Consider the following 20363-nt stretch of genomic DNA (forward strand, 5'->3'; position numbering starts at 1 on the left):
ACCTTTCGATCGGCAAGCCCTAGGCGCTGAGGCTTTAACCCACATCGCCAAACTGCAGAAATTTCAAAGCAAAGCACTGGTAAAAGAAATGTATTGGCTCAAAAGGAAACAATACTCTTGAAAAATACTGGAAAGAGACAAACCCAGGTCCCGCCATTTGAGGAGGATCAATTCTTTTGATAGTGTTGGTAGTAAGTGCTCTATAACAGGGATGGGGAACCTGTGGCCCTTCAGATGTTTTTGGACATCTGGAGGACCACAAGTTCTCCACTGCTGATACACATTTCTTTCCAGTATTATTGATCCTTACAGTACTGCCGCACATGAATAGTTTTCAATGAAAGCCACTTCATTGTGTTCAGTTGACTATTATTCCTTTACCTTATAGAGTTGAGCTGAACTCTGTACTCTGCTCATTGACTATGTCTTCAGTGATGTCATCAAGGAATCTAATACAATCCCCAGAACAGTTTTGCATTATAGATAGATAGATAGATAGATAGATAGCATGAACAGTTGTGGTAGCACTTTTTAATTCTAGTTTTGATTACATTCATCTCATACCTGTTTTGCATTTATTATTATTATTATTATTATTATTATTATTATTATTATTATTATATTTGGTTCCATGTAAACCACCCTAGTAAATTCTATCATCATTATTTTTTAAAAAATTAAAAAGTAGCAGCTTGCCGGACTAGCAGTGATTCTGGCTGTGAACTCAATAAGAAGCTGTAACATCAGAGTAACAGGCAAAGGTCCATTCATGGATTGAGGTGCTCCCAGGTCCCCTTTCCCCTCTGAAAATTTGCTTCAGTGTGAAAGCTGGAGATCACAGAAGGCTCTCGGCTTCACAAGGTCTCCCTTTGGAATGGTGGTGGTGGGATGGAATTGGGGTGCTTATCCCTACATGCCCCTCCCTCCCATCTCTCACTTATACTGTTAAAACCTGAAGATGGCATAGATACGCCCTGTGAGGCATGCCAAAGTAGGGTTACATCATGGTAGGGCACTCTTTTCCTTTTAAAATGCAATGTCTGTTTAGCTCAGCAGCATCAGTTTGCAAATCCAGTGATCGCTCCAGCAGATCTGCCACGTCTAGAGCATTTTGAATTTAATGCCAGCTTTTTGGAATAGTTCAGCAAGTCTGGTTTGATTTATCTGCCATTTCTTGTCTTGGATGCTATAAGGGTCTGTATTTGCAAGCAGATAAAACAAAGAAGTTGTGTGTTGCTTGATTGTTCTGTCTTTTGTGATTCTGTTACTATAACATTGTGAAAGCTTATTTTGCCAGATCACCACCGTGAAAGATTTATTAAAGGTTCCCCCCCCTCTCTAGATGCTGAAACTTTTCTAAACACCCTCTATTTCATTGTTCTTTGGTTGTGATTTAAAGGTGTGTTTCTCGTATTTTGTGTCTGGAAGATGGAATCTGTATTTTAGGAAACAAATCTTCAAGTGTAGCTTAGCAATGCATCTTCCCTTGTCAAAAACATTGCACTTGTTTAAAGAACTTTGCTGTCTTCCCCATCATTTTCTTACATCTGAGCCCATCCCATTCTCTCTGTTTTGTTGTAAGCTGCCTGGGGAATGCAAACATAGGAAGCTACCTTGTACCGAGTCAGACCATTGGTCCATCTAGCTCATTATGGCCTACACGGACTGGTAGTGGTTCTCCAGTTGGGAGATGTCAGGGATTGGGACCTTCTACACACAAAGCAGATGCTTTGCCATGGAGCGACAACCCGTCCCTAGATAAATCAACACATTTTATTCTGTCAGCTATCTGCCTTACTGCTCTTATTCGGTACCATTAACTGCCTGGAGAAAATACATTTTGATATTTCTTTGTCTCATTGCATTAGCACACCTGGACCAAAACAAACACACAAGCCTGTTTCTGTTGAGTGTTATTTGTTCATTTATACCATTTGTACCCTGTTGGTTTTTTTATGACAAGCCGTAGACAATTAACAACAAATGTTTAAAAGGCAGTAGCTTTCACCCTTTTAAACATAATTTAACACCAGCAGTAAATACAATAAAGCACTTAAAGCAGAGGAAAAGATAAATACTTCAACCATCAGAAATAATGTAACCCACTTACATACGGTACATATAGCAGTTCTTTGTGTTGCCAGCTCAGAGCAATTCGTTCTAGCGGATTGTCCTTCCCCTCTCCCAACCCTATGTTTATAATTTAAGATGTGTCCTGCCTTTCCGCATGTGAAAACTTTGTTGTTGTTGTTTTTCCAAGTTCACGAGGATCGCAGTTTGTAAGAATGATAAACTATCAGCAACTTCTGAACATTTAAAAACATTATTTTTTAAAAAGCAGAAGCTTTCCGGGTGGTTTACATGGGGAAGATCAGATGGGCCTCTTTGGGGAAGGAATTGCATAATGATAGGGTCACCTCAGGAAAAAACAACTCCTGGTTTAAGTTTGCCATACAAATGGATGGATTCTGATGCAAGCCTTCTTAAGTGATCTTAATAAGCTTGAGATAGGGCGCATACATTTTTCACGGTTGTGGTCTTCCTTGCCGGTCTCCAGCAGTAGGGGAGGAGACTGTTGTCCGGTTAGAGTTGGGGAAAGAACACCCATGGAGTCTCTGTCTGTACCAGCCTTTCTCAAACTTAGGCTCCCATATGTTGTTGGACTACAACTCCCATCATCCACAGCTAGCAAGTCAGTGGTCAGCGAAGATGGGAGTTGTAGTCCAACAACAGCTAGGGACCCAAGATTTGAGAAAGGCAGGTCTGTACTGATGGTCTTAAATAGCAGACAGTCACTTTGTACCTCAGTGTGTGATCTCCACAAACGTGGAACATATGAGAGAGGTGGCTGTTGGACATCTGAAGTTGTCCATCTGAATGAAGACAGATTACTTAGAAGACAGAGCTGTGTATCAGTAGTCTCTCCCCTCAAATGGGTAATTTTCTGCAAACAGTTCCCCTCATTTGTCACATACTACTAACCTTGTCGCAGCAGCATGTGCCTTTGAGATCAGAGTGGTTGATTCTTCTTGTTCTCTCTAATACAACCCAGCCAGGCATCTCAGCTCTGTAACTTGCTCCATCCTCATAATTTACTCTTGGAGCACACATGATCCATGCTGAAACATCACCCCTTCCCTCTTCTTTGGGAAACCAACCTCATGTTCAGCATCGTCCCTTTTTGTTACTTTTTAATCTATAAGAGTAGAACATGCCATCAATGCAGCTGGAAATGGTGCCGAATAGACTGGGAAACAAGAGCACAGGCAAACCTTGTCCTCCAACTTCTCTGCAGCCTGGAATAATTAGTCATTATTGCCTATTGCCTATTCTCTGAGGTGTAGCTTTTCTTTTCCCAGTGCTGGTTCCAGGGTTTGGAAGTGGCATGTGGGAGGCAGCAAACACCTGAATGGCAAGGAGCACCATGCAAGACCTGTGTATTGTCCCAAATAGTTATTTGCTGTGACTTTGACTGCATGCGCTATAGAAGCAGTGAGATGAGCAGTTCACCCATCGCTAGGAAGCCCCATGGCGTTTCCACTGGAAGTTGCATCCATTCCACCGCTCTGCAGATTTTTCAAGCAGTTCCTTGAAATTGTAAGGACCGGCAGCTTGCTATTTTCAAAGAATAGTGCCCTGATTGAGATTAATGCTGCATAGCTGATTCCATGCTTGTTTGCTTATCTCATGCATATGTGAAGTACACTTATCCCGGCTGACTATGAGATGCTAAACACTGTGGTAATAGCTCTGTTTCAATAGGCATTGCTTTTGGCAGTACAGAAGAGGAAAGAATAGCTCTGCCAGGCCTCTCTCTGCTAATTCAGGCACATGCTAGTTGGACCAATAAGCTGTTTGTGAACAACGGCTGCCAAAAGGGGCTTTTAAGAATTTGAGCCTGGTTGCAAACATTGTGGCTAAAGCGATGCCACATTCCCCAGCTGGCACTTGACATGATATGAGTGGGAGAGTCAAGTGTTACAAGTCGACCTGCAGAGGTTATAATTCTCGGCCTGCTTTGGGTTGGTTTTGCTTTGTTTGCATCAAATTTATTTCAGTTGTTGTATGTAATGTTTGTTTGTAATAACCCCCACCCCCAATAAAATGCACCTTTTTTTAAAAAAGGCTGCCTTCTGATGAAAAACACATTTTTCCTTTCATAAGGTGTGCTATGTCCTTACCATATTACTCTTGGGCTTATGTTGTGGTTTCTCTAGTTAGCTACACTAACCAAAGTCTTACATGTGACCGAAACATCCGCGGTACAACTTTTTTGTAAGCATAAACATGCTAGCTATGTCATTATCTGCTGTGTTCTATGGATAATAACTATGGTTAGGCAATAAGTTACTTGCGTGGGTGGAATTTCTCTGGGGCAACTAACTCTCTTGATTGTGGCATCGGTTTGAAGACTGAATATGGCAGGTGATGGGGATCCTGGAATGATGGCAAATCCCCATCTCTTTTAGAGGCGTGATCAGAATTGCTAGCTTTATAGCTTCCTATGTTCTGAAACTCCTATGTGAACCGAGGATATGACACTGGGCCTGCTTGATGCTGGGCCACCCTCTGGTGCTGTCTGTGTGTTCATTTTGGGGGCCCTGGGCGGCAGAGCCCTGACCATCAGCCCTGAGGCTGAGCTGCAAACACAAACGTTTAAATTTCAGCAATATATATATTTTTTTAACTGAATGGTGGGGAGAGGGGTGGACACCAGGTATCCTTTGCTATCCCCTGATGTGGATATCAGATATTGTTCAAATAATATATTTTCATTTAGCAAAGCCTGACCAAAAGTAATTTCAGAATGCATTACAGTGGAACCTTGGAAGCCAAATGCCTTTAAACTTGAAATTTTTGGCTCCCGGACGATCGAAACCCAGAAGTGATTGTTCCAGTTTTCAAATGATTTTTGGAAGCTGAACACCTAGCATGGCTTCTGATTGGTTTTTGAACTGTTCCTGGAGTCGAACCAACTCCCAGAATGGATTAAATTTGAAAACCAAGGTACAACTGTATTGAAGAATAAATATTACACCAGCAATTTAGAAAAATAACATTTTAAGTTTCCCTCCCACTTGCCAGAGCTAGCAAGCTTCCAGCAATGACATGCAAAATTGTGTGTGTTTGTGTGTGGCGGGATGAACGGATGGGGGGGGGGACAGATAACCAATACACAGTATAAGACTAGGCAGATTCAAAATAGCAAAAAAGGGCCTTTTAATTTTTTAATCTGAGTGTACTGTTTAAATATTCCGTGACTTGACGCTGTTGTTATTTTGGTGTTCCTTTCAGAAAACCCCAACTGCTCATGCCATGAAGGAAGAGAATTTTCTTCGGCGCAGGTTCTCGCTCTGCCCTGCCTCATCCACTCCTCAGAAAATAGATCCTCACAAGTTGACCCGGAACCTGTTTTTTGGGACCGATAATGAGATCTACCCAATCAGCCCAGGTCAGTGTTTGCTCAGTTCTTTCCCCCCCAGACAAAATGGTGCCAGAATACACACCCCTCAGAAGACCCACCCCAGAGATCCTCTTTGGGTTGATGGTGGACAATGGAACTTAACTTTGGGAGAAAACTCCTTTCAAATCAATTTCATTAAAGCCCTTTCACAAACCATATCTTACTCCATGGCAGCTATCTTATAATAGCCTTAGATCCTCTCCAATGTGTTGGAGGGGGTGTTGGGTTCTTCAAAAGCTATCTTCCTATTTGGTGGGGTACCACAGAGTTCAGGAGTTTTGGAATTGGGTTTTTAACATAATGAGCCTAGCCAGATGGGTAGGGTAGAAATAATAATAATATTTTGAAAATATACTATGCAACCCTCTCTGCACTTTGCTCTTTTGAATTTATTTCTAGGGCAGGAGATCTGAAAGTAGGGATCTGATAAGCTCTTGGTGAATCAGCAGCCAGAGTGTTAGTGGCCTGGTAAGGAGTAGCTATTGACTCCTGGTACCCAAAGATGTGGGAGATAACATTAGTTGAGAAACTGGCAAGCAATTTCTCAAGGTGATGTGGAGCTAGGGTAGAAATAATTCACTTCTGGCAGTGTGGCACAATTTTATTCCTTTTCAAGGTATTTGAGTTCTATGACAAGGGGGAAAAAAGCATCAAAGTTTAGTACCATGTCCCTAATAATGATGTTATTGACAGTCCACAACAGGCTCACTGTAACTGATTTCATATATTTTCTGGGTTTAGTTCAGAATATTGTATCATATTAGCTCAGAATAGTGTGTGTGTGTTTGGCTACAGTGGTGCCCCGCAAGACGAACGCCTCGCAAGACGGAAAACCCGCTAGACGAAAGGGTTTTCCGTTTTGGAGGCGCTTCGCAAAACGAATTTCCCTATGGGCTTGCTTCGCAAGATGAAAATGTCTTGCGAGTTCCTGCGGGTTTTTTTTCCTTCCCCCCCCCTTTTTCTAAGCCGCTAAACCGCTTATCAGCTGATCCGCTAAGCCACTAAGCCGCTAAAAGCCGCTAATAGCGCTAATCCGCTAAGCCGTCAATGGGCTTGCTTCGCAAGACGAAAAAACCGCTAGACGAAGAGAATCGCGGAACGGATTCTTTTCGTCTTGCGAGGCACCACTGTATTTTATATTTGGGACACATGCTTTGTTATCATTGTAAAATTCAGTTTTTAAAAAGCATGCCAGATACACAGAGTTTTGCTGCATCTACACACACACACACACACACCCTCCTGTTGTCCCGGACTTTCAGCCAGTCTGGAACAGAAACCTTACAATGCTGTTTAGCTTGGGGAAGGGGTAGTGGAGAAGGCAATTGACACTTTTTATCTTCTCCTATTCCCAACCAAAGTCTTCCCCCACTGTGCTATATCACTCAGTTTTCATCCTGGCCTCTACTCCTGCTGAGCATTTTATAGCTAGGTAGTGTTAGAATGCAAGCAGTATGTGCAGGAGCGTTCTGTAGAATATGGGTGCCTCTTTCTTTCCTTCCTAAAACATTATTTAATAGTGAAAGGTGTTTTTTTAAAAAATAAAAATCACCACACATATCCCCCTCCCCACCTCTCATTCCAGGGTATTAACTATACTTTATACTGTTAAGAGACATGAGCAGAACAATTTCTTTCTCCTCTCTACAACTTCAGTTTCCTCACCTGCCAACTGATTGCCTAAACATTCCACACATTTTAGAAACTCACAAGCCCTTCATTGGCAGCCCTTAAAAACTTTTATTTTAATTTACAAACTTACATACTGCTATGTACTTAGGGAGTCTTCAGGGTCTTTTGAAGCTGCTGTCTTATTTTCTCAGTGATCCTGTTTCATTTCCAAACCGATAAGGGCTCAACCCAGCTGCATTTGCTATTAAAGCGATGATTGATCTACTGCTTTTCTGAGAGAAGACAGTGCAAAGTGTTGCACTGTATGAACTTAAAAGCATAAAAAATAAACAATAAAGTGACAGCAGTCTCAAATATATAGCAAGCAGCAGCAGGATAGTGTCAAATCAAAACGTAGAAATCCTTAAAAGGCAACACATTTCATTGAAGGAGCAGTATCACGTATCTCACTCAGGGCCTTTCCAGACTTTCGTTATTTTGGGGTGGAATTCAGTCACATGCCCACAAATTCAAGTTGCACTATAAAAGTTGATTGGAAGGTTTTGCCCAACAAACTCCCCCACCCTACCCCCCAAACTGGACTTTTTGCAGTAAGGAAAGCAACAAAGAAATACACTGGAAAGTGTGGGCAATATTTTCTTTGATGCAAGCTCATCCACACCATAGTGAGCAACTATAGTTGCCTTCCTTTTTTCCTCTGACGTAAGTTCTTTTTGCTTCTTAGTTATATGATACACAGAAAGTCAACAGGCAATGGTTTGCCTGGCACAGTGATGTGGTGCTGAAAGTTATGCTCTTTTATTCCATTCCATCTTCATTTCTTGCAACAGTTTTATTGGCCATTCTCACACTTAACCTACTGGGTCAGCCTTCCTTCCAGAATAAGTCTGTAGCCATAAGTCTATATTGAGGGAGTAAAAGGTAGTGAGGCTCCAATCCTCACTCCACTTACTTGGAAGTAAGCCACATTGGCTTCAGTGGGACTTACTTCTGAGTAGACATGATTAGGCTTGCACTTTAAAACTGAATAGTAGATTCACTGATAATCATGGGCTCAGTATGCTCTTTCTGACCCACCTCCCTTAGTTGTTCTAGGTATTATAGCTAATAGAATATTGAGAGCGGGGAGACAACCAATTCATTTTGTGAAATTAAAGCAAATGTAAACCAACATTCTAAGGAAAATAATGCTTCACCAGTGATCAGCCAAGATTATTGCTTAGCAGCAAAGAAGTAAACTGAACCAATCAATCAATCAATCAATATTACAGTTGTATCTTGGATCTCAAACGCCTTGGCTTCCGAACAGATTGACTCCTGAACAAACTCTCTCCCGAACGATCAAAACCTGGAAGTGAATGTTCCGGTTTTCGAACATTATTTTGGAACCCAAACATCCGACACAGGTTCTGCAGCTTCCGATTGGCTGCATGAGCTTCCTGCAGCCAATCAGATGCCGCACTTTGGTTTCCAAACGTTTTGGATGTCGAACAAACTTTTGGAACAGATTCCATTCGACTTCCAAGGTATGACTGTATTTAATAATAATGCTTTCTTTATTTATACCCCACCCATCTGGCTGGGTTTCCCCAGCTACTCTGGGCTGCTAACAGCATGTCTAAAGACATAATAAAAAGATCAAGCGTTAAGCAAGAAGCAAAAGGAAGGAGAAAATTCAGTGATTGACAGCAAGTAAAAGACGTAGCTGCTATTGACATAGCTGCATCCACTGGTAACGTATTATCACACAGGAGAACACTGGGACACATCTGTGATTTTAATGACGTCCCAAAATGTCCCCTCTATGTGAAAACCAAGTGGTTTGAGAGCTGCGGTTCTCTGGAAAGTCTGTCTAGCATATTCACACACACCCTTTGTATCTGCCCCTTTAAATTCCAGTCAGGATGAACTGAGGCTCTGAAGGCAACTATTGAGAGCTTCTGTTTTGCCTTGTTCAAGGTAGCTTGGGTTTTCCCTTTTGTGTTGCCTATCAGCACATGTGGTACAGGTGTGATTTTGTGGTGGATTCTTGGGCTTAATTTGCCATTTGTTTTTCTAAGCCACAGCAGTGTTAAGGAAAATGGTAAACCATTTTCTTTTGCGTTTGTTTAAGCAGGCATTCCTTTTCTTCTGAGATAACAAAGGGTGAGTTTTGAGGGAGCTACAGAAGCATTTAAACTGGAAACATAACCAAAGCCAGTGCAATCAATACAGAGCACATGGCAATTGTATAACCTTTAGGTTAAATACAGATCCACAAAGGTATAAAGACATGTGCTGCTAAGTGATGTTTAGGCTGCAGTCCAGTGCATACACCCTTGACTGTAAATCCTATATGAAAAATTTTGGACTTACTTCCCAGGTAAATGTGTTTTGGATTAGAGTGTCTGTAGGGAAAATGAAAAGGCACAGGGAAAATATTGTTGAAATGCCAAGTGTTGTGGGAGAACTGATTCACAAAGCTGGGGGAAGAATTTGTGTGTATGTGTGAGATGTCAGTACTTTCTCTTCTTAAGGTGTGAATCAATAATCAGGGCACGGTGTGACTTATTTTAAACTGTCAAAGGAGTAAATCTGCATATCTGTGAGCCATGAATCAGTCTTGTGATTCCCATTAAAATTAATTGGCAGCCTGGGCCATATGTTCTCTCTCAGCAAAATGAATATGCAAGGCAAGGATGAGAAATTCATTCAATAATAGTTCACCCATGTAAACACCATTGTACAAATACCTAGAATCAAGACATGTATGAGTGTGGCAGTTTGAGGGTAGCCCTAATCCTAATATTTGCTTGCCAGTAGCTCCATTGACCTCAGTGGAACTTAACTGTGTTTGCCCAGGATCTCAGCCTAAGGCAGAGAATGTAAAGTCTTTCTCATAACAGGACTTTCAAATCATGAAACAAGGCAGATTAGACTTTCCTCTTTAATAAAGGTAGCCTGAAAGTCAGAGCTGATTTTTATTCTAGGCATGAAGCTGGGCAGATCAGTGAGAGAGGCAGAGAGCATTATGTCCTTCGAGGAATGCCAAGGAAGGGTAAATAAAATGTGACTCCTGCCGCAGAAGCAAGTCTTCATAGGATTGGAGCAGTTTTACACACACATGCCTGTTCATCCCCTAATTGACTGCAAATTAAGTGATAAAATGCATGTGTGAATGGACATTAATTCCACAGGTAGAACTTCCCTGTCTGTTCCAGTTGTCGCAAATGTCACACTTTTCAGTGGTGCCTGCTCTCATAGTCAGCTAGTGCAGAGAATGAACACAAAGGCATGTGTGAACTAGGCCTTGGCCAAAAAACAGTGAATGGCAAAAAAATAGTCCATGTTCCAAATCATGTACCTTGGGTTAAATGTGCTTCAGGTTGAGCGCTTTCGGGTTGCGCTCCACGGCAACATGGAAGTAACGGAACATGTTGCTTCCGGGTTTTGCCGCTCGCGCATGTGCAGATGCTCAAAATGACGTCACGCGCATGCGAGGAAGCGGCAAAATGTGACCCGCAGACGCGCCGTCGCGTCTTGCGTTCCATTCAGGATCTCGTTCGCATCCCGAGGTACCACCGTATAGAAATTGCATTTGACCTTTGTTGCTATTTTGAACAGATATTGGCAGCTTACAGCACAGTCTCCTAACTATGCCTACTCAGAAGTAAGCCCTACTGAATTCAGTGGGGCTTACTCCCAGGTAGGTGGAGTTTGGATTTCATTCTTCGCTGTGTGGTAGCTTTTCTATATCCTGCTATTGGGCTGGATCTTGGTCATATTAAAATACTATACATATTCCTGCAATTAATCCTACAGCAGCTCCTTTTGGGGGCAGGGCGTGTGTGGCCATTTCTGTTTCCTTTAGAAATGAAGTCCTTTCTCAGGATCGTTGTTTCAGCAGTCGTGGTTTGCCACAGAGCTCCTCAGTGTTTTACTTCTGTCATTTTGTTTCAGGGAAGGATATGGAAGGAAACAGTTTGCCCATGATGAAGGATGAGATTCCTCCGACGCCAAACTCTATTAATAAGGTAATGCGGCTTATAGGAACGCTTATTTTTACTGGAGTCCAGATGAAGAGCAGGGAGACAAAATGCCCCCCTCCTGTAATCTGATATTTGTATTTTCAGTGCATATGTAGTACATTTTTGTTGTGAAGGTAAAAATTTTTAAAATGTAAACATTTTTGTTGTGAAGAAAGCCTCTCAGATAACCAGTGATTAGTTTTCTGTTTCTATAAACCTGTGAGTAAACTTCTCTTGAACTTTTATTAGAGGTCCGTAAATGTTGGCTGGCCTTTTTAATGCCATTTTTTGGTTCTGATGTCACACTGAACTTTGGAGGGGCTTGGAATGCCTCCAAAGCACAGATCAACTGTAGAGATAATCCCCTACCCCACCTCCACGTTCAGGTGGAGGGCTGGTGTTTGTTAACACTTGCTAGAGGGATGCTTGACGAGTAGGAGAGCATTTATACATCTCTACTTTGGGAAGCTGCTCTGCTCGCAGTTCATTTCTGTTCAGTTGTACCGTATTCTGTTTCTTAGCAAGGCCTTGGAGCGAGCGAGAACAGTCAAATGTAAAACAGAGCACACAAAACAAAACTGCTTAGGTTCTCCCAAAGAGTTTATTCTAATTTCAGGGGTCCCTAATCCAGACGTTTGGGGGTACATTTGAAATTTTAAGACTCCTTCATGGGCACCCCGTAATACCTGTTTCACAGAAGAAAAATGGTTGATGCTCAGAGCCACCAAAAAAGAAAACCAGCTCCCAAACAGGCCATCCGCTAAACCGCAAACACAACACAATCCCCCCCCCTTGTGTGTGTGTGTTTTAAAAAGGAGATGCAAAAGACAGGAGGCGATCTGAGGACTCCACATTGTTCTATTCCATTAGACCTTTTGCTGCCCCCCACCTTCTTTTAACACACTGTATTGAAAATTATTTTTGGAATGCCCCTTAGTTTTAACATTAATTTCCCATGCAGCATCAAAGCAGGTGCCAGGTGGCTTTGCTGTTCAAGAAAAACAAAATCTAAGTCTTCTTGGGGCTTATGGGACTTACTCCACGGTGCCTTGGACCCAAGCCAACAAAAACAAAAATACCCAAGGAAATGAAAATGAGACCTCACCTCTTTAAAATGACTGTTGACTAGCCCAAACAGAGAAATTTCTTGTTCCACTCTTCTGAACCTCTACAGTTTTTAAGTGGAGGGGAGTTCCACAGTTGCAAGAACGCCTCTCTGCATGCCCGTGCATGTCATCTTCTTTAAGTCATATCTTCTTCTAGTTTGAAGGTCGGCCACATTTAACAGTAGCTATAGCACGAGTACAAACAACAAGCCTGTCATGTATAAAAGTTTGTCCCTTTCTTTAAGTTTAAGTGCTACAATGCAGGTGACTTTGGGCTCATCCAGACTTCATTTTATGCCGCGACTCTAGGCACAGGTCCATGCTTTAAACTAAAATTCTGTGACTTAAGTGGTTTTTTTTCTTTTTTAGCTCAATACTTTCCTCAGGAAAGCCTGCTCTTCATCACTGAATCAGAGCAAATGCTAATCCATAGAAAACACAAATTGCTGTTTGTTCTGTTAAAGAGTGGGTTTTCCTGGAGAAAGCCAGAGGGCAAAAAAGAAAAAAAAAAGTGCTCCAATCTTTAAAGCACAAACCTGTTCCCAGTGGTGGAGGAAGAGGAGTGCGAGGGGAGCGCACCGCCCTCGCAGCACGATCCCGGTAGGGTGCCATCGCGGCTGCCCCTTCGCCCGCACTGGGTGCCATGCCCCTGCAGGCTGCGTGCCACGCCCCCAGGATGCACACTAGCCCCGCCCCACTTGCTCTCCCCCCCCCCCCCGTGCCGGAGCATGAAGCTCCGCCTCCCTGTGCCTAGAAACAGCAGAGCAAAAAGTAAGTTTGGATGAACCCTGTGACTGGTTTTGTATTATTCAGTGCTTGTTGTTGCTCCAACTGTATATACACAGATTGTTAGTGTTGCTACTAAGTGGATATTTCAGTTCTTTCTATTCCTTTGTGCATTGATTTGTGTATTTTGCCACTATTTCCTGGTTCTCTGTTTAGGGAACCAGATGATTGATTCTGATCTTGCTGTGCATAAAAGAATTCTTTCATTGCACAGTGGCACCGAACAGAGATTATTGACATACAAGCTATCAATTCGCATGGGAAAATATGGGGGAGCCTTAGTACCACTTGTCAAAATTCTCATGCAGGGTGACTTTTGGAACATGTGGCAGAAAACATTTAAGGACACGTTTGGTAAAACAGGTGACCAAACAGTCACAATGTGAAGGAACCCTGCCATTGTGCTGCAAAGGTGCTTATCTGTTTCCAGCCGATTCACTTTGACCATTTCACATGTCACAGCAAACTATATTCCTATGTAAGTGGCCACTCTGTGTGAAAGCAAGCAAGTGCAATTATATGCAGTTATTGTATCACCTTCGTAAACAAGTATTTTCAAGGTGACTTGCAATGCTTCAATAAGTCTGGGGGAAAGACAACATAAACTACGTTCTTTAGAAACAAGCAGCAGTTAGAGTAATGAAACATTAACTGCAGGAGCACGAGATTTCTTAATCATTTTAAGATGGGGCAAAGTCTCTGGAACCTAACAGAGCAAACCAGCACATGGGAAGCAAATCCCATTGAGATCAATGAGGCTTATTCCCAGGCAAGAGTATTTAGCATTTCACAGCCTAAACTTCTTAAACCAGGCACTAGGTAGGCAGCCTTGGAAAATTATAATAATAATAACCTCAGCCCCTATCTAACCTGCCACAGTGGGGTACCTAATAACTTCAACAAATGAGAAGTTTCATGTGGAATGTGATTGATCACAGGGATACCCAGCTGGTCCTCCAGATGCTGTGGACTACAACTCCAATCATCCTTCACCATTGGCTGTGCTGGCAGGGGCTGATGGGAGTTGTAGTCCACAATATCTGGAGAGCAACAGGTTGGCTACCCTTGATTTATAAGAACACAGCAAGCTGCCTTAGGCCAAATCAAGCTCTTTTCCCATCCAACTCAGTAGTCACCACCTGTCCAGAATATTTCCCATCACTTGCTGGCTGATCCTTGAAACTGGAACGGCCAAGGATTGAACTGCGGACCTTCTGCATGTAAAGCAGGGTGCCCTAGATATGGCCTCTCCCTTGCCGCAAGCTCAGTGCTTGTGTTTCATTTCAGCAAGGGATTGCAACCTTTGGGTTAACCCATTTGCTTTAGGGTAAAGGTGAGTGTTGAGGTGAGGTCTGCGGAAAGAGAGGGCAAAGGTTTAAGTCAGTCCTCCAGATGTCGGTGGGCCCTCATCCAGCATCACCAAGGATGATGAGAGTTCTAGGAACATCTGGAGGGGTGCTGGTCCCCCATTTAAGTGTTCTGTGGGTGAGTTCCCAGGCACAACAGGCAACAAGAGGAGTACATGGAATTTCTTAAGACATCAGGAGGCTTTGGGGTGACTGAGGGAGGGAAGAATTCAGGCTGCCGTGGCCAGGCACATGATAAATAAGCACAGGGAAAATGTGTAGCAAGGTGTGCCACAAAGATAAGGACAAGAAGTGTGCAGTCTTGTTTTTCCTCACCACAGCAGCCACCGTGAATGAGAAATGAAGAACTGCGCTGCAGAGTCGCAGACTGTCACAGTTACAACACAGTAATAGACTTGAGGGGTACTATCCTTTTTCTAGCAATGGGTTTGGGTTTTGTTTGTTTGTTTCTCCCCTTTGCAAAACCAGCTGGTTAATGTCAAGTATCAGTTGAGCACCTGTCCATTTTGGAATAAGCCACAAATTCACCAGTTCCTTATGCAACCAGTAGTGCTTTGGTGTTGCAAGCAAGTTCATCCCTTTGGCCTCGTCCTAATGCATTTAATTAACTTCTGTCCCTTTTGCAACACCCAGAGTCCGAGCAGTTGATCATTGACATTGGTCACCTGTTGCTGGTCTTTCATATCCTCTTTAGTACATTTATAATGTCTTAAGGTCAGTTTGCTTAAGAGGAAGAGAAGCAGCCTCTGAGGCACTATAAAATCTGTAGTAAGTCAGTTTTGCTGTTTCCCCTCCTCTAGAAATAAGGGCTCATCCACACTATCCATTTAAAGTGCTCTTATACCATATTCATGCCCCTCCCCGATTAATCCTGCAAACTGCAGATCCTTAAGGGTCTCCTAAACCAGTGTTTCCCAACCTTGGGTCTCCAGCTGCTTTTGGACTACAACTCCCATCATCCCTAGCTAGCAGTAGCAGTGGTCAGGGATGGTGGGAAATGTAGTCCGAAAACAGCTAGAGACCAAAGGTTGGGAAACACTGTAAACAAAGTACAGGAAGTAACCTAAATTGCTCAGCAATAAGGCTCACTCTATAGGTGAGCTTCCTTGGAAGAAAGTGGACATAGGATTGCTGCTTCATTTTTTTGTAAAAGGAAAACTAAGAAGCTATTGAATACTAGGGCTCATCCAGACTTCGTCTAGTCCTACCACTTCCCCCTGGAGACACCCACTCTCTCCTGCTGAATCGGAGCAAATGTCAATTAGGTTTTCCATGTATTGTATTGATAGATTGCTCTGATTCAGTGGTAAAGAGCAGGTTTTCCCAGGGAAAGCAGCAGGGCAAATGGAAAACCTCTTGTGCATTCTAGGCACAGGATGAGCAAAGTGTGGATGAGCCCCTAGAGAGAGTGGGAACTGCAGACTGCTGTACCCTATGCTACCTAAGCATGTGTATTTTAGTTTTTGCCATCTGAGAAGCAGGGAAATTTTAAAGCTGAAAATAGAAACCACCAATGTTATAGTAAATTAGTACATCATTTGCTCAGAGGCTCATCCTCTAGAGGTGCTTTTTACTGATGATTTGTACTCATGATGCTATTAGGGTGGTCATATGTGCTCCTGCTTTCAAGTTTTGGGGTGATCATAGTGCTTCATTTTGAATTAATGCATACCTTGTAACTTTTTGTTGAAATCCCGTAACTTTTCATACCACAAATGTTCAGGGGTTTTTTGTGGGGGGAGGGTGTCTCCACGTTTGTTGCACTGTAGCCTATTGGGGAAGCATCACAGAACAACTAGTAAAGCGGAATGATGTGTGGGTGATCCAGTATAAATCCACCATTAGTGCATTAATTTTGTGTCAAGAACATGTTGCAGAATACACACACACACACACACACACACACACACCAAAACCCAAGTCTTGAGGAGCTCAGAAACCAATTCCTACAGGCACAATAGGAAAGAGTAGGAGCATAGTTGGATATCCTTCCAATTTCCCATTTTGCCAGCATTCTAGGAACAAGATGCAAATGACGATAAACACTACAATGTAGTCTCACTGTTTGCCTTTTAACCTTCAGAAGATGACGGTAGCTATCTACACCAGTGGAATGTGTCGGTCCTGATACATGTAACTGCTTGCTATATATCTAGCAGTCAAAGAAACCAGGACCAGTCACAGTTGGCAGGAAACTCCGAAACAGAGAGAGTCCAGGCGGGTGTAGTTTCAGGAACAAAATGTTCCTTGTAATCCCTGAGTTGAATACTGTGCTAAGAGTCCAAGCATTCTAGGGACGTTTACTATTGCCAAAGCATCACTTCCCAAAGCATAAATATGTGTATGCAGAGCTATTTGGGTTGGGTTTTTTCTGCTTTTATCCAAGAGTAAATGGATTTGGTTGTCTTGCCTTCATCTCCTTTTGCATATAGGGCCGGGTTTGTACATAATGGGAGCCCATGCTTTCCCCCTCTGTGAACAGAACCTGTGTGAGCTTTGGGTTTGCAGACCACCACCCCCTCCTCTTTCTCTTTTGCTGCTGTGAGGAAGAGATTCTTTCCTGCTCTTTCTTTTCAGTCTTAAACAAACCACAGCTTCCTGTTACAGTGGAACTGTGGTTTGATAGAATGGACCAGCATCTGAAATCACAGTTGGTTTAAACAAACTCCAGCATTTGCATGCAGCAAGGAGCTGTGATTTGTTGAAAAGTGAAAGTGAGTGCTTCTAGCCTCCTTGCAGCTGTGCAAGGGCAGGGTAGAAAAGGAGAATATGCATTGGCAGAAATGACTGGCAGAATCCGCGACCAAGAGAAAGAGACTGTGGAAGAAGATTGGAAGAAATTTAAGATGTATCTTAAGAATTATTATAAAATTGAGGAGTGTTAAAATGCTGAGGGAAAAGAAGACGTAGAATTGCAGCGGAAAATTGTGTTTAATTTTAGGGTGGAATAGAAAAAGAGGATGAATTTATATTTAATTGGTTAAGAAGGGTTGCTGAATAATGGTACTAAATTAAGGATGCAAAAAGGGAAAGGTATGGGGAAGTCCGGGAAAAGAGGGTTATGGAAATAAGGTTAAGAAAATATGAGTTTTTGTGTTTGTTTTTATGTTGTTTTTTGTTTATGTTAAAAAATTGGAAATCAATAAAAATCTTTATAAAAAATAAAAATAAAAAAATCCTCATGAAAATTTACCAGCAAAAAAAAAAAGAAAAGAAAAGAAAAGAAAAGGAGAATATGCAAGCCCAAACTCACCATGGTTCTTTCACCTAGTGAGAAACTGTGGCATCCCATTGCATCTGAAGCCCCTTCAAGTCACTGGTGGGTGATGGTGACCTAACTAGGGGACAGGTGTCTTTATAAGGCTCTGTACGGATGTAATACCACTGATCCCTTAACCTTAGGGAACAGCTTGAGCCAACCTGTCAACGTGTACACTCTCTCCTCCCTCTGTGGACCAACTTCCCATCATTAGCTGTGGTTATATGTTCCATCTTCACTGAGACAAAGCATGACTGGAGCAAATCTGATTCCCCCGAAATTCCCTAACTTGCGAACATGCTTATAAACCATGGTCTAATTTCTTAGGAACATAGGAAACTGCATCATACTGATTCAGAGCACTGGTCAACCTATTGTCTTCTTTGACTGGCCATAGGTCTCTGGGGTTTTGCACTTGGATCTCTTCCAGTCTTACCTGGAGATCCTTGGGATTGAACTTGGGACCTTCTGCATGCAAATGAAATACTCTGCTACTGAGCCACACACATTCCAATCCTTGGTTTATAAATGAGGTCATGATCTGCATTCTTCATGATTTGTGTCAGTGCCCTTGTTATATGAAATCCTGACTAATCCTGAAGGCAGATAGAAGGGGAAAGAGCAAAGGCTTTGGGATCTGGCTGCGTCCCTAGTGGTCTTGGCATGGGGGTTTCAGACTGAGGTGCCCAGGATTATTTTGGCCCCTGGGCTCAGGGCAGGGACCCAGTTCTGGTACATGTTGTTAACTACTCAGTACTGCCTTTTCTTTACTTCGTGGTTAGATGAATATTGATAACCATTGCTGACTGGTTCCTTTTTGTATTTTATTTTAAGGAGCCTAAAATCTTGCAATTCCTTCCATTCTAGATCGAATACAAATTTTGCAATGGGTCTGATAAAGAGTGTGTATCTCCCACTGGCAAAAGCAACAAGAAGGAGACTTTGAAGGTACGTATAGTTTAGATGTGTGGAAAAGAATATTTATTCTATTTGTGTGGGAAGCTGTTGCTTGAGAGACTGGAACCTCTTTCTCTTTGGGCCATAGGCCACATCTCTGGAGTATCACAGCAAGAATTCTTTTCTTTCTTTTTTTACACTGCTCTTTCTTCCCTGTGGATTAGTTTGCTTTTAATTTTTTTTTACTTTTTTATTTATTGAATTTATATACTGTCCTATACCTGGGGTTCTCAGGGCGGTTCACAGAATAAAATCAAGATATAAAACCACAAAAGACATAATAAAAATAAAAACAATAACCCAATAGGCTCCCCCAAAAAAACACATTTTAAAAGGGGATAGGATGTAATTAATTCAAATTACAACTTTGCCGTGCATAGGGTAGCTCTTCTCTTCACTATATTTTCCAGAAGAATCTTCTCACTAATAAGATAATTTTAATCCTTTCTTTGAGCTGTCAGTGGTCTCCAGTCAGTGTCACACATGGGCTTTATTAATGCTACAACTGGTGACAACTGTGGAGGTACAAGTTCCCAGTGAAACAACAATGCAAAACCAGTTTACTTATAACCCCCATCCCTTCCTTATATGCTCAACCTGCCCTTGTATGCCCAGTAGGTCACTGTGTTCTGCAGGAGCATTTCTCCTTAAAATCCCAGAAACATTAGAAGCCCCGCTCTACAGGCACTTGGAGCAGGTTGTTGAGATACAACAAGCACCCATCAGAAACAATGGAAATCATGCTTGCTTTGACAAGCTTTTCCAGCTGAATGAAAAATCCTCTGCCTTTCAGAATTCATTTTGTATTGAATTCAAACTTATTTTCAGTTGTTCTTCTTCTACTGCTTTCAGAACTATTTTATCTGGTTTTTATGATATGTGTGTAAATCATACACACATATATGAGACACGTATAAGCAAAAGTGATCCATAAATTAATACTTACAGAAAAATAAACAAAACCTGGAGAATTCTGAAGCTGGGTGTGAAAGTGAATTGCTTTCCTATGGTACTCAGGAAGGCTTGATATGCCCAATACCTGGACTCCTTAATTAAAGTCAATGGAAGTGGCTGTGAAGGATTCATATTCTGCCCTGTTGCCAGAATATAACTGGCTCACGGTTACTCATTCAGCTCCATGGCCAAGTAGGGTTTTGAGTCTTTGTCTCCCAGGTCCTCATCTGACCCTCTGTAAGCACTATGTTGCGCTGCCTCTTTGAGTAAAAAGGATTTGTTCCAAGCAGCTGTGGAACTGCATTAAGTAAGAGGCCAAAATCAATAGCAATTTTACCAGATAATAAAGCACTTGCTGTCCCAGCCACTGTTTCACTCCCTACAATGCGAGTTGTTTCTCTAAATGAATGCCATGGTCTCATCTTCTCTCCTCAGTTTTTCACCCCCCCCCTCTTTTTTTTTGCTAGCATAGGAGAAAGAAGAAAACTGTGTTCATGAGTGTTTTTACCCCTCTTTCCCCCATCTCTGTAACAGGTACAGAAGAAGAATTACAGGCAGGAAAAGAAAAGAGCGACCAAGCAACTCTTCAGTGCTTTGAAAGATCCCAGTGTGGTCATTATGGCAGATTGGCTGAAGGTAATTTAGTATAAAGCTTCATTTTAAGAAGATCCAGCTACTCTTAGGGCTGTTCGATCATAATCCATCAGCTGCCTTCTCTCCGAAGGTTGCTTGCTGCTTACAAATAGTCCTGTTTGGAGAATAAAACCTGATGACTCAAATACTATATTTTTTGATCCAAAACTTATATATGTCAAAATGAGCAATAAAATT

General features: G+C 42.2%; 1 protein-coding gene across 2 annotated transcripts in view; it reads left to right on the forward strand.

Moving 5' to 3' along the window:
- Positions 1-20363, forward strand: part of OSBPL5 (oxysterol binding protein like 5) — a 126982-nt gene that overhangs the window by 66686 nt on the left and 39933 nt on the right. For both annotated transcript variants that reach the window (XM_079987169.1, XM_079987170.1), the window contains exons 2-5: positions 5296-5452; positions 11036-11109; positions 18489-18569; positions 20067-20168. In XM_079987169.1, coding sequence (XP_079843295.1) covers positions 5296-5452; positions 11036-11109; positions 18489-18569; positions 20067-20168 — 414 coding nt within the window. The remainder of the gene's footprint in view (positions 1-5295; positions 5453-11035; positions 11110-18488; positions 18570-20066; positions 20169-20363) is intronic.

Source organism: Podarcis cretensis (genome assembly GCF_951804945.1).
Source record: "Podarcis cretensis genome assembly, chromosome: 1".
Taxonomy (NCBI): Eukaryota; Metazoa; Chordata; class Lepidosauria; order Squamata; family Lacertidae; genus Podarcis; species Podarcis cretensis.